This window comes from Ptychodera flava, chromosome 17 (genome assembly GCF_041260155.1).
Source record: "Ptychodera flava strain L36383 chromosome 17, AS_Pfla_20210202, whole genome shotgun sequence".
Taxonomy (NCBI): Eukaryota; Metazoa; Hemichordata; class Enteropneusta; family Ptychoderidae; genus Ptychodera; species Ptychodera flava.
The window spans coordinates 441,353-456,340 of NC_091944.1; the positions used below are offsets into that span (position 1 = coordinate 441,353).

Genomic DNA, 14,988 nt, shown 5'->3' on the forward strand with positions numbered 1-14,988 from the left:
GACATGTATTTCTTCATGTTGGTATTGCTTCTCAATTATTAATGAACATTCATAAATCAGAATTTCAACTTTGAGATGTTTAATTTCATGTTTGATATTTCAGAGTCCTGTCAAGAGACCAAAGAGACCAGCCACCATGATTTCATTTCCAACATTGGAAACAAATGGTCACCATGGAAACCACAATGTATCAATACGAGACAGGTCATCATCAGCTGGACAGGGACGCAGAGACAAAGCAGCGACAACTGCCGGTATTCTTGAAGAAAATGATAAACCTCTACCAGCACCTAAACCTAGAGGTATTCAGCTTTAGAAATCATCTCAGCATTTCAGGTTCATTACAACCTCTTACCTGCATGCATTAATCTTCATTTTGCATTGTGACTCAGAATTCTATTGATCTTATCGATGGAGTATTCAAACTTACATCTGCAATGTGAGTGATGGGTCTGATAACTATGTCAGAATGGATGTAGTTACTTACAATAGTAATAACCTTATTTGTATCAATTCTAAAGAATATATGGGTATGCAATAAAGACATTGTTGTGTCAAAATGTACCCATAAAAGACAGATTGTGTTGATCTTGAGTTCATAAAGTACAGTGCTGATACACAATAGATAGCTATAGAAATTATCGTGGTCAGTTTGGAGGATTGATGAAAGAACTGTTTATTGAGCTAGCTATTCTGAAGAACTTTAGTTGAGTGTTTACTATCTACAGTAGATCAACTGTTTATTGAGCTTGCTATTCTGTAGGACTTTGATGAATGTCTACTATCTACAGCAGATTGATGAATGTTTACTATCTACAGCAGATCAACTGTTTCATTGAGCTTGCTATTCTATAGGACTTTCGTTGAGTGTTTACTATCTACAGCAGATTTATGAATGTTTACTATCTACAACAGCTCAACTGTTTATTGAGCTTGCTATTCTATAGGACTTTTGATGAGTGTATACTATCTACAGTAGATCAACTGTTTATTGAGCTTGCTATTCTATAGGACTTTCGTTGAGTGTTTACTATCTACAGCAGATTGATGAATGTTTACTATCTACAACAGATCAACTGTTTATTGAGCTTGCTATTCTGTAGGACTTTTGATGAGTGTTTACTATCTACAGCAGATTGATGAATGTTTACTATCTACAGCAGATCAACTGTTTTATAGAAACACAATGTGTGATACAGACTTCTTTCTTATACAGCTCTTATGCAGCCTCCTCCATTACCCCCTCATGGCTCTAAACGGAAAGCCCCTCCCCCTCCATTAGCAGGACATCATAGGACATCATCAGATCCTCCTCCTCCAAGTCCCCTCCCTCCAGTACCCCCAGCAAGGGGAACATCAGCACAAGGTAAAACCATAACTATGTAACATTCATCTTGACTAGATGATGAACTACTATATTTATGTAACAGATGCCTTGATTGGATGATCAATTACTATATTTATGTAACAGATGCCTTGATTGGATGATCAATTACTATATCTATGTAACAGATGCCTTGAATGGATGATGAACTACTATATTTATGTAACAGATGCCTTGATTGGATGCTAAATTTGTGACCCTCTATGGTTATGTCACATACCTTTATTTGATTAAATTCCTTTTATAAGTCACCATTGTAAACAGTTCTGTTGCTGGTGAGGACTCTCTTTTAGGTGAAATTATTGCAATAGCGTTAAAACTAATTTTCTTTAAGTGTGAAATAAAGCTGCCAAATAGTTTCACTCATATGTAAGTGTCTCATTTGAGACTTGAGAGAAGATATTTTCTGTGCATGTGAAATTTAAAATCAAATTGTTGTTTAGTTTTGGATTCAAAACAAGTTGAATCTGACAAATCATTTCCTTTCACTCATTCTTTGATTTGAAGGTTACAATGAAAGAGATTCACCGCCTCCAGTGCCACCACCAAAAACCAACAGTCTAATTGAACACATGAAACAAACACTCAGGTAAGGTCAAAGGTCAAGTTGCTTTCAGAGAGAGAAAACGTTTTGTATGTGAATGTTAGCACTGAAATGGATACTAAGGTAGCCATTTAGCAAGTACATCTTTGGACATTTAGTAACTTGGTGATAGTCTGTGAATGTTTTAAGTTGACCTTGAGATCTGTAGTTTGGTATTTGTGCATGTGCCTTGATTTCCAAAATGTAAGACAGACAATAGTTGTTAGCCATTTTAAGTTAATCATATGTTTCAAGAAATATCATAAAGTAAAGATTACTTTGATATTATTCATTTCAGTGAGCGTCCAGAACTACTACCTAACCAAGGAAGACCTCCAAGCTTACCTCAACAACCAATAAATTATCAACCACCGACACAAAAATCAAAACAATCAATTAGTAAGTTTTCTTTTGATAATATCAAGTGAAATTGTACTTACAGTGTATATTTGTATGTATGCACTCATTAGTGTTGACTTTTGAATTGAAGAATAATACAGCACAATCAACATCCTATTTACTTGGCCATGTGGGCTATATCCCTGTTTATTATTCCAAAGGGCTTTAACCCCATTGATTATCCCAAGGGCGATAGCCCCTGTTTTATTATCCTAAAGTGCTATAGCCCCCGTTGCATTGTCATGAAGGGATGTGTGCCACTAGAAGTACATAGCTATTTCTCAAAGCTGTAGACAGAGGGAAATAGTAATATACTTCAGGTAACACATGACCATGAGGAGTAATAAAAAGGTTGCTTTAACCCTCATGAGTATTTAATAGATTTTTTACAACATCTCATACTCTCATACTGTTCCTACTTTACTGTTTTGATGAGCTGTGACCAACTACAATTGTTTTAAAGCTGCAGATAAATCTCTATTAATGGTCAGATGTCCAAGGGCTGTTTCATGAGTAAATCCCCCTGAGGAAATTAACTTTGAAAAAATGCACTCTGATGCATCTTTTGGCTAGCCATTAGGCTCTAGCATTGTCTATTTCCTTATCACTTGACTTGGTCTAGCAAAGTGCAACACAAAATGAGTATTGTCTTCAGCTTGTCAATGCAGTCTGTATCTATGTAATATCCAATGTTATCATTACCAACTGAATTTTAGTCAGGACCATATTTCATTTATTAGTCCCCACGGACACCGTCCGGGGGGACTTATAGGTTTGGTCATGTCCGTGCGTGCGTCCGTGCGTGCGTGCGTCCGTCCGTCCGTGCGTGCGTGCGTCCGTCCGTCCGTTCACGCAGATATCTCTTAGATGCCTAGAGCGATTTCATTCAAACTTGGTACAAGGATTACTTCATATGTCATACAGATGCACGTCAATTTGTTTTGTGATACGATCCAACATGGCCGCCAGGCGGCCATTTTATTGCGATTTTTTCATGTACAGAGCCATAACTCAGGCATGTTCCAAACGATTTTATTCAAAGTTGGTACAAGGACATTGACCAATGTCATAGATACGCACGTCAATTTGTTTTGTGGTACAATCCAATATGGCCGCCAGGCGGCCATTTTATTACGATTTTTTCATGTACAGAGCCATAACTCAGGCATGTTTCAACCAATTTTATTCAAAGTTGGTACAAGGACATTGACCAATGTCATAGATATGCACGTCAATTTGTTTTGTGGTACGATCCAATATGGCCGCCAGGCGGCCATTTTATTGCGATTTTTTCATGTACAGAGCCATTACTCAGGCATGTTTCGACCGATTTTATTCAGAGTTGGTACAAGGACATTGACCAATGTCATAGATATGCACATCAATTTGTTTTGTGATACGATCCAATATGGCCGCCAGGCGGCCATTTTATTACGATTTTTTCATGTACAGAGCCATTACTCAGGCATGTTTCGACCGATTTTATTCAGAGTTGGTACAAGGACATTGACCAATGTCATAGATATGCACATCAATTTGTTTTGTGATACGATCCAATATGGCCGCCAGGTGGCCATTTTATTACGATTTTTTCATGTACAGAGCCATTACTCAGGCACGTTTCAACCGATTTTATTCAAAGTTGGTACAAGCTTATTGACAAATGTCATAGCTGTGCACGGCAATTTGTTTTGTGATACGATCCAATATGGCCGCTGTGCGGCCATTTTATTACGATTTTTTCATGTACAGAGCCATAAGTCAGGCATATCTCAACCGATTTTATTCAAAGTTGGTACAAGGACATTGACCTATGTCATACATATGCACGTCAATCTGTTTTGTGATACGATCCAATATGGCCGCCAGGCGGCCATTTTATTACGATTTTTTCATGTACAGAGCCATTTCTCAGGCATATCCGCATGTTTCGACCAATTTTATTCAAAGTTGGTACAAGGACATCGACCAATGTCATAGCTATGCACATCAATTTGTTTTGTGATGCGATCCAATATGGCCACTGTGCGACCATTTAGTTACGATATTTTTCATGTCCTGAACCATAACTCAGACATGTATCAAGCGAATTCATTCAAAAGTATTTTTATCACAGACCTAATGAAGAGGACTCTATCCTCTCTGAGGACCTGTAATCAAAATACCCATTAACAAGTGGGGACTGTGTCATCAACGATGACTTGTTATCAATAGCATTTCATATCATACTGAATGCAGTGTGTTGACAAGGCAGGTACTGAGTATTTCAATACACTTTACAGAAAAATGAAATCTGTTGTCACTTTCATCACACTCCGTTAAATTACTGCCCAGTCTGTCTACAAAAATCCTAGTACTTTAATAAAACAGCACTCTGTTAGTTTTCTTGGCATCTTTGCAGACATTCCACGTAATAAGCTGAGAGCTGCTGTTAGTTGTGGAGAGAAATATGTAAAACTCACTTTTGTTGTCTCTCCTGACTAAAATTTTACTCTTCTTTCAGCTTTGCCCAGAGATTTCCAGCAGGCAACTATAACCAGTAACTGGAACAGTACTAATCACAATGAAACTGCCAACCAACCAGTGCTGCCCACACCAAAACCCAGAATACAACCACAGGTAACCAATCATAAACCTTGATAGAAATACCAAACTTGTTGGAAATTCTGATTGACTGAATTGCAATCACATGACATTGACAAGTGCTGTTCATGTACGAAACCAGAACATAGTCATTGGTCGCCAATCACAAACCATGATAAAAACATTTACGTGATTGGTTGAGTTGTAATCACATGACCTTGGAAGTGCTGTTCATGCCAGAATATAGTCATTGGTGGCCAATCACAAACCATTATAATAACATTAATGTGATCGGTTAAATTGCAATTAGGTGATAAACCCTTTGAAAAGGAAACATATGATACTTATTTTTTGTCATAATTGGCATCAAACTGTGTCTTTCAAGATATTTAGGATGTTTAAAGGTATACTCATTCTTGTTTTCTATAATGTATTTACAGAAAAAATTGAAACGTGTCCAGGCATTGTATGACTGTGAGGCTGATAATGCTGATGAACTAACTTTTGAAGAGGGCGATATTATAATAGTGACTAACGAAAGTGATCCTGAGTGGTGGGTAGGTAGTCAACAATTTTTTAATAGGGAATTGAAATTTCTGAGTCACTTGCACTGTAACTGTTTAAATACTAGGATGTTGTGTCATCATCGTGTTTGAATAAAAAAGATAAACTTGCATCTGCGTTTATCAAAATATCATTATGTCCAATATGACAACACGTTTAGTGTTACTGGCTCATTTAGAGTGTCATTGAATCAGTGCATGTAGAGTTGATCATTGAATGAGTGCATGTAGAGTTGATCATTGAATCAGTGCGTGTAGAGTTGATCATGGAATCAGTGCGTGTAGAGTTGATCATTGAATCAGTGCATGTAGAGTTGATCATTGAATCAGTGCGTGTAGACTTGATCATTGAATCAGTGCATGTAGAGTTGATCATTGAATCAGTGCATGTAGAGTTGATCATTGAATCAGTGCGTGCAGACTTGATCATTGAATCAGTGCGTGTAGACTTGATCATTGAATCAGTGCATGTAGAGTTGATCGTTGAATCAGTGCATGTAGAGTTGATCATTGAAGCAGTGCTTGCAGACTTAATCATTGAATCAGTGCATGTAGAGTTGATCATGGAATCAGTGCACGTAGAGTTGATCATGGAATCAGTGCATGATCATGGATGGCATGTGAGTTGATCATTGAATCAGTGCATGTAGAGTTGATCATTGAATCAGTGCGTGCAGACTTGATCATTGAATCAGTGCGTGCAGACTTGATCATTGAATCAGTGCGTGTAGAGTTGATCGTTGAATCAGTGCATGTAGAGTTGATCATTGAAGCAGTGCATGTAGACTTAATCATTGAATCAGTGCATGTAGAGTTGATCATTGAATCAGTGCTTGCAGACTTAATCATTGAATCAGTGCATGTAGAGTTGATCATGGAATCAGTGCATGTAGAGTTGATCATTGAATCAGTGCATGTAGAGTTGATCATTGAAGCAGTGCTTGCAGACTTAATCATTGAATCAGTCCATGTAGAGTTGATTGAATCAGTGCATGTAGAGTTAATCATTGAATCAGTCCATGTAGAGTTGATCATTGAAGCAGTGCTTGCAGACTTAATCATTGAATCAGTGCATGTAGAGTTGATCATGGAATCAGTGCATGTAGAGTTGATCATTGAATCAGTGCATTTAGAGTTGATCATTGAAGCAGTGCTTGCAGACTTAATCATTGAATCAGTCCGTGTAGAGTTGATCATTGAATCAGTACATGTAGAGTTGATCATTGAATCAGTGCATGTAGTATATCATTCAATCAATGCATGTAAATCTTTTCACAAGACTGGTTCGTAAAAAGTTAGTCAGTGTATCTTCAGGAACTTACATCTTTTTGTTTAACTATCTTTTCCAGGTTGGAGAATTTGAAAAAGATCCAGATCGTAAAGGATTTTTTCCAGTCAGTTTTGTTCACATCCTATCAGAGTAGGATTAAAGGACCAAGAATCTCTCGAAATGCAATAATTTTATAAAAGAATTAATTCCATGTACAGTGTATTTTTTAAAAAGACAGACTTTCTATATCTTTATGTTCTATGGATTATGTTTCAAATTATGATATTGAAGTTTACTAGCATGGTGTGAGGTGCCTTTCTAAATACTGCCACTATCTCATGCTTTCTTTATCCTCCATTCCACACTTGTATATATGATAGATGGAATACTTTTTAGAAGGAAATATATAAAAAAGAGCACAATGATATCTGAATAGTTTTCCTTGGCAATGTGTCTTGTTATACAAAGTTATGATAGAATTACTGCTACATAGTGACTTGAGTGTTAAAATCTCACCCTGTCACCCCCATTGATAGTGTAGTGATCCTGTATTGTTTCAGAACACAACTGTTTGAAACAAAATGATGATAAAAAGGTTATGGTGACACAAACGAACTGATCATTGTTTTTTCTCTATTTCATATTTTTCCCCTGTAAATAAATAAATCCATGCCCAGTATTAAATGGACAATAATGTTTTCCCCCAACATATAAATGAAATTCAGAGTTTTAATTTATTTATTCTTTTCAACTTCAGATGCGTGAAACTTTCATTAATGGTTATACATATGATAAGGATATGTTACTGTTAGTTGACCTCTAACCTCTAATCCTGTAAAATTTTCAAGATTATGTACAAATTTATTGTATTTGTTTGAGTAAACAAGCTAAAATAAGTACAAAACTGCAGAGAAATGTTTACAATCATTAATTTAAATCTTATGTTGTATAGTGATCAAATTTGAACGCAAGCGGCAAAATATTGTTTTCAAATACCCTTTAGAAGGTTCTTCCAACGTTGCGAATACTTAAGTTTAAAAGGATGTTGTCCGACAAAGATGCGCAGTTGCAAAAATTGTTTAGTGTTAATGTAATCTTGCTGTAGAATTTACGATATGAGAAGAAACTTTTTATCTGCAAATTTCAATGTTGCAAATTTCAATGTTGATAGATAGAGCCGCTCACATTCTTATGTTATTTAGAAGGAAGAACACTTAATTGTTGCTGGATTTTGCATTTTCATTATCAGAAATAATTTTTATGCCTGGTTTAAAAAGACAAGTTTGGATTCTAAAAAACCAAGGTGCTAATTTCAATTCAAAAGTAGACAAGTGTTGTATTGATATTTGCTTTGAAAGACATCAATCATGATATGACATCACTACTACAGAAACATTTGTTTGTTATGCAAATAGTTTGCTATCTCTCAATACATATGCTTATTTGCATACAATCAATATCTGTGTTTTATGTGTACAGATTCTTACTAAATATTAAACATGTAAGAATGTTGAAATGAGTTTTATACATGTATTTGCATTGTCAAATCTTGTTTTGAATGTCACAAATGAAACCAACAACATTACCGGTAGTCTAGTGAGACTTGCCACAAGTCTGTGGCCTTATTATTAGACTTCCTCCTGAGTCAGAGGGCTAATATTTTATTATTAGACTTCCTCCTGAGTTAGAGGGCTAATATTCATATCCTAACACAGTAAATTGAAGGAATAAAAAGCCCGGTTTTAGACAAGTGCCAAACAACCAGTAGGCTATTCTAGATTTTCATGTCAACTTTGACTGTCGACCAAATGCAGTCAAGTTCTATTTTGTACATGTTTCTTAACTTCTATTTTTCTACCAAAACTATCTGGAATCATTTCAGCTACTGTAAAAATACAGACAAATCTATTCTATTCTCATGAATTTCTCAATGTACGTATCAAATAAATCATCTTTCATTTCAAATTGTTATTTAGAGAATCCAAATATTGAATAAATTTCCTCATTTTTGCCTCCGATCCCCTCATTCAGTGTTGCAATCTGTTAATATTGGTCAGAATTTATTTCTTAAACTTTTGACTTGGGTGAAAAAATAACATTATTTGAATAAAGACATTTTTAGATCAAAACACTCTGACCCCCAGACTGAAAGCTGCAAGCTCGTATATGTGACATCGAGATTTTTACAACAGAGTCAAAAGTATGAAAAAAGAACAAATCTAATTTAAAGGAAAAAATTTTGAAAAATAAATGTTCTCATTTATTATCATGCTTACCTTTAAACTGCCCAAGGTTTCACTAAATCATTATTCCATTTAGGACTTGTAAAAATCTGAAGTTCTACTTCCATTGAAAACAATCATGTAACTTCAAGGAGTTTAAATAAGTATTTTGTGGTAAATTTATAGACACATTTTAATGAGTGATAAATTCATCATGGTGTGTATGACAGCAATCAGTGATGGTTACATTCTGTAAATGCAATGACATCAAGAATATCCTCTCTTGAAATCCACCCAGCTTTCATTAATATGTAGTTTTCACTCAGACTTACACAAGCTAATATGCTTTCTATGAAATGCTAGAGGGAATTTCTAATAAATTTGTTCATCTAATACCACTATCATAGAGTTATCATCAAAAAAGGTTATTTACCAACAAATGAAATAATAGGGCCATGAGCCAACATTTTTACCAATAATGTAGCATATACAGGTGATAAGCAAATCTAGAGAATTTGTGAATTTTTTGAAAATTTGCTTCTTCATTATTGATTTACATGTTTTTATGTTTGTAACTTTTTCATCTTTTGATAAACTGTGTCATCATTATTTTGTAAATGATGACATCATTGTAAATGCCAGCTTTAATGTACATTGCTACAATTGATTAGTCACAGTGCATTCATTGCTACAATCAGCTAGTTACAGTGTATTCATTGCTACAATCAGGTAGTTACAGTGTATCCATTGCTACAATCAGGTAGTTACATTGTATCCATTGTTTCCATTTTAAGTGGGGTACATTATTGCCTGGTCACTTTTTTCAAATCAGTTTGTGAACATTTTGTATGAAAATGGTCATTTAATCTTGAATCAAATGTTTTGTACACCAATCCTTTAAAAGTTTAAATCTATTTAAAAATGTTTCATTTTTTTATGTAAAACAATACAAATCATGTTACATTAGTTAGTAAATTACCATGGTAACAAAAGTGCATATAGTTTCCCTCCAAGTGAAAATACAGTCAGTGATGGACAGCCACTCAACATCCACGTAATCTCTTTTGATCAATAGCTATTTCTAGAATTCTCAAAGTTTTACATTTGCATAAAAAGTACATTGACCCTGATAACAAAGGTCAGCAAACTTCCTACAATCATGAAGCAAAGTTGGTTGATAGTCAAGTTACTAAACTTCTTGTCTTTGCTTTTTATTTATACAATATAACGCAGTATTCCCAACAAACTAAAAGTGCCTTTGTCAATTTACACATATTTTGCCAGTATAGACCAAATATTGTGAGATAATTTTGTGTGGTAAATGGGATAGTTTGATTAAGTATCAACAATAAAATTTCTGATCCTTTGTCAACCCTACAGATGAGTATTTGTTGTCAGTTCTTTCTTTCATTTCTATCTCTTTTTGAAAAATAGTTTGCTGATGAAATTTTATGGTGCTTTTAGTTCTTTATATTTTTTCCTTTTTCATTTTACTAATCTTAGAATCAAGTTACACAAATTCTATCCTCCATTCCTAGGAAGTAAGAAACACTTTTGTTTTTCATTGTCCTATTTGATGCAACATGTTTTTCACACCAACACTTCAAGATGCATTATTGAAACTGATGTAGAACAACTATGTTGGGGATCATTCTGTCCCACGATTCCCTGCTTTGAAGTGAAACTAGCACTCTGAACTAGCATTGTTAACTAGCACCATTCTCACCTCTTTGGAGAAAGGGAAAAAAAAGTGGGAGTTGAAAGCATGATACTGTATGAACATTGACTTCTGGGTAATCTGTTTGACTGTGCCTGACAGGTGTCACAAAATGGCAGCACTGGGACAATGAAGGTCATATGATATTTTTGTCATGAAAATGTGAGGAAAGTTGTGTGCTTTTGATAGTGTACACCACACAAGATTGTGAAAAAAAGCACCAGCTTTGTGGATAATGTACACAATAATCCATTTTTGCTCAATATGGTTTATTGTATTGAGGTCTGATCAATGTGTTGCTTGAAAGAAGAAATGATCAATTGTCGTATACTCTCATTTAAATTGAAATTGTTTTGTTTAAAAATGTGTTGCTTTTTTATTGACTTTGGTAGCGTTGACCAATTTTGCCCAATAACAGCCTGGAAGTTGGTCCAGCTGTTTTGTCAAAAAAACATCATCTACCATCGTGTACTTTGTCAAAGGACGAATATTGTGTTGTGTCAAGGCAAACTACGGAGGTCAAATTGACACAAAATGTCAGTGAATTCAACTGCCTGCTGTGCACACCGTGCTGAAAAATCCGTTGGCAAGGACATGTTCCCATATTAGCAAAAGTGACAATGCCAAATTCTACCATACCACCAGCATTCTACCACATCATGCCCATACTTAGCTGACAATATTGTTCAAACATAGGGAAATTATGATAAACTGTTTTATATCACTCCACAGGCAATGGCGGAGTAATGCAAATATATATGTCCAACTTGTTTATTTTCTTTGTTGTCATCCCGGAGTGTTCAGTTGAGATTTCCGTCAGTTCAGAGACCGTTTAACAGCAGAAATAGAAAGGGGATGAATTGTAGACTCTAGTTCTAGGGTATATGATTAAACATTGGAGTGGTGAAATTTTAAGTTTGGAGTATACGATTGAATACAGGAGTAACTTGGAGAAAAGCATTGAAAATGCATTCTTTCTTTCTTTCTCTGCATGACCATATTTTAAGTATAGATACCTTATTTCATCATTTTAATTAGGACATTACAGTGAATTCCTGGTTTAATTAATGTGAAATTCTGGTTTGGCTAGTAAATTTTGATCTCACACTCACTTGATGGGATATTTTGCAGGACCCTGACAAAACACAATGTAATGAAGCCAGATATTGGACTGATATGATATCACAGAGTGTAAATGTCAAATAACGGATATGATATTACAGAATATATAATCATGTCAGATATTGGACTCTTCTCTCTATAATATTACTGAATATGTCAGATATTGGACTTCTCTCAAATGATTCCATTAAATGCAATAATGTTAGTTAATGGACTCTTCTCTCCAATTATATCACAGAATGTTATAATATCACTGAAATATTGGGGTATTTCTTCAAAGGAATTATTATCATGTCATGTGTTGAGTAAAGTTAAACGGCTATAATTTCAAGCAGTGGAATTTGAATTACTCAAAATATTTCATTTGTGTGGTCTGCTAATCAGAATGATGACACATCTTTGGAACACATCCACTCAACGTGAAACATCAGATTCTGAAATACAACTCAAATGCGGTGAGTGTAATTTGGGCAGTTGCATGTTAAAACCTGACATTTGCATGTTAAAAACCACCTTTTTTCCCCTAAATTTCACACAATATTCACCCATAATTTTAGCATCTAAATTTACTGTTTTCATTAATATAGTACAACAATACCACTTTGTCCAAATCCAAACACAAAAACACACAAAAGGGTTGAACTTTGAAAGTTTCTCGATAGCAAATACTGAATAAATCTGCATGAATAATCGTTTGTGTAGCAAATGCTGAATGACAATTATCTGAAGAATTTTTCCACCACAAAAAGAAGCATGATTTAAACAAATCTCAAATTTCAAAGAAATTGGACAAGCCCTTTCAGAGAATACAGATTTTTGACCATAAATGGCATAAATTGCCCTAAAAAGACAAATATTGCCCCCCCCTCCTGACCTCCCCCCGTGACTACTTGCGCGATCGCTTGTGATGCTTTGCACCACATCTTTGCCCCTCTTTATCCTCAGACAGTGATAAACTAAAAAAAAAATTATAAATCTGAAAATTTACTCTGAAAAAAAAAAAATTGCAAAGCTGATCTCAATTTGAAAAAAAAAAATTTCGAAATTTACAATAGTAAAAAAAAATTTTCACAATTTCATTGTGACCACCCCCCCTCCCAAGATCTAATGGTCCATCCCTAAGTATGACACAGCTGCGGTGACCCTTCAGCTTGTATGAGAGCTTTCTGACAAATTCTGGACAGCTCATGTTTGAGGAAAAAAAAGTTTGATGCATTATAATTGGTGGAGTTTTATGAGACTTGTTTGTCTTCAGGATGTACGTACAGAACATGTCTTGCACAGGTCTGCATGTAGATGTTTGACGCTAGTCTTAACAACTCATGTATAAACATTCCATGGTTGTATGGAGATTTCGTCAGCATTATGGATGTATGGAGATATCGTCAGTAGTTCATAGAGCCAAATCCTGAGATAACCTTCTTTGTTAATTGTAAATATATTAGCAGCCTTTGTGGATCTGTTTAATAGTCTATTACAGCAAACTTCAGTTCAACGAAATCTAGCTTGGTCAATTAGTACCTGCTGTAGTCTCAGTGCCCCAACTGAAGATCGTGAGAGAGTATTTTATGCAGTTTGTGAATTACTGGGTACATTTTGTTACACAGTGAAAATTGATTACAGTGACCTACCCAAAAAAATTGTTTTGAATAGTACAAGTTTGCAAAAATTGACAACAACACCAGAAGATTGCACTTATATTCTGTCAAATAGGCCTAAATCTCTGGAATTTTGGGTGTAATAATATATGGCAAATTTGGAAAAAATTAAGCTGTCGTTGTTGCAGCAAGAATGGTCCATATTACTAAATTTACTCTTTTCACATTAGTTGATGCACTGAATGTGGAGATTCCAAACACACTCACAGTTTACGCAGATATTAGTGGGCCAGAAATCACTGGGCTGGGCTTCTTGCATAATTTTGTAAAAACCTGATTTTCTGCCAAACAGTAATTTGAATCAGTTGGCAGTTGTCAAGTTTAAAATAGTTCCAGGTTTATATTGTCAGTCAAATATTGAATATCTGCAACCTTCCATGTCAATGAGTTACCATTGAATCCTATTAGGGATCATAATGATTGATATATGAAGCATGTAACAAGTGTGTCATAGACCTGGTAATTGATGAATGTCAGTATGTGTACTTGATTCTTGCCCTAGGCTGTTGAATTACCAGAGACTTAAGGCAATACCAAAGGATTCAAAAGACCGCGTTGGTTGCTATCGCTGGCAACGTTCCAAACGCACACTTTTGCATGTGCAAAAATCTTACCGTTCCATTGTTTTCTATGGATTTTTAACTCCTGGTAATTTGAAAATGCTCAAAATCATTCAACACTCTCAATTGTTAACCAATTTAGCTGACTTTTGGTAGGATTATTGAAGTCATACATGAGAATATAGATATTATGCTTTTCTGAAAATTCTGGACTGTGACCCTTCAAAATTTCACAAAATGACATAGTAGATATTTTCCTGTTCAAAAATCGTTTGTGCTTGAACAGATAACCTAATCCATGCTAGGGGCTCTAAACAGATATCCCATGTGTTACATTCTGAAATTTTGGAAAATTTAGGAGCTAGGAAACTAGGAGCTGAAACGTTTTAAACTATAGCGGTGAAAATTTGTATATGTGTGACGTCACTGACCAATCCCTACAAACCTGCGTCTTTTAGAATTGTACGGTTCTGTAAATCTTTATTATGCAAAGAAAACCATGAAAACTTTGCATTTTGATTGATTTTGGGAATTACCCTTAGCAACCATTGCTTAGCAATTTGAATCCTTTGGTATCTCTGTAACAAAAATGTAAAATTCTGTCATTTCATAATTCAGTCAGTACAAAAACCAATGTGCTTATCACACTGTTCAGAGATTGTACATGAGATCAGTTCCATGACAGAATGTATTTAACTCAGAGCTTATTTTCACCCAACTCAAATTGCTAACTTTGAATATGTGCAGTTGCTCAATTGTGAAGTAATATCATGAGTATTAAGACAGTATTTGCGCACAAAACAATAGATAAATAGCCAATTTAGGTCATGAATTGCTTGACTCTGACAGACCCAGTCTTTCTTGTGGTAATGCAAAATGTAATCATAGACTTAGTAGTGCCATATATGAAAAAAGTAATGTCGTAAA

The 14,988-nt window shown here is 35.1% G+C and overlaps 1 protein-coding gene across 1 annotated transcript in view; it reads left to right on the forward strand.

The window, feature by feature from the left end:
• Positions 1-10,381, forward strand: part of LOC139115080 (arf-GAP with SH3 domain, ANK repeat and PH domain-containing protein 2-like) — a 63,037-nt gene extending 52,656 nt beyond the window's left edge. Inside the window, exons 16-22 of the mRNA XM_070676965.1 lie at positions 104-302; positions 1,217-1,366; positions 1,892-1,973; positions 2,266-2,366; positions 4,870-4,985; positions 5,390-5,506; positions 6,862-10,381. Of these exons, the coding sequence (XP_070533066.1) occupies positions 104-302; positions 1,217-1,366; positions 1,892-1,973; positions 2,266-2,366; positions 4,870-4,985; positions 5,390-5,506; positions 6,862-6,936 (840 nt within the window). The 3' untranslated portion in view covers positions 6,937-10,381. The remainder of the gene's footprint in view (positions 1-103; positions 303-1,216; positions 1,367-1,891; positions 1,974-2,265; positions 2,367-4,869; positions 4,986-5,389; positions 5,507-6,861) is intronic.
• The last annotated feature ends 4,607 nt before the right edge of the window (positions 10,382-14,988 follow it).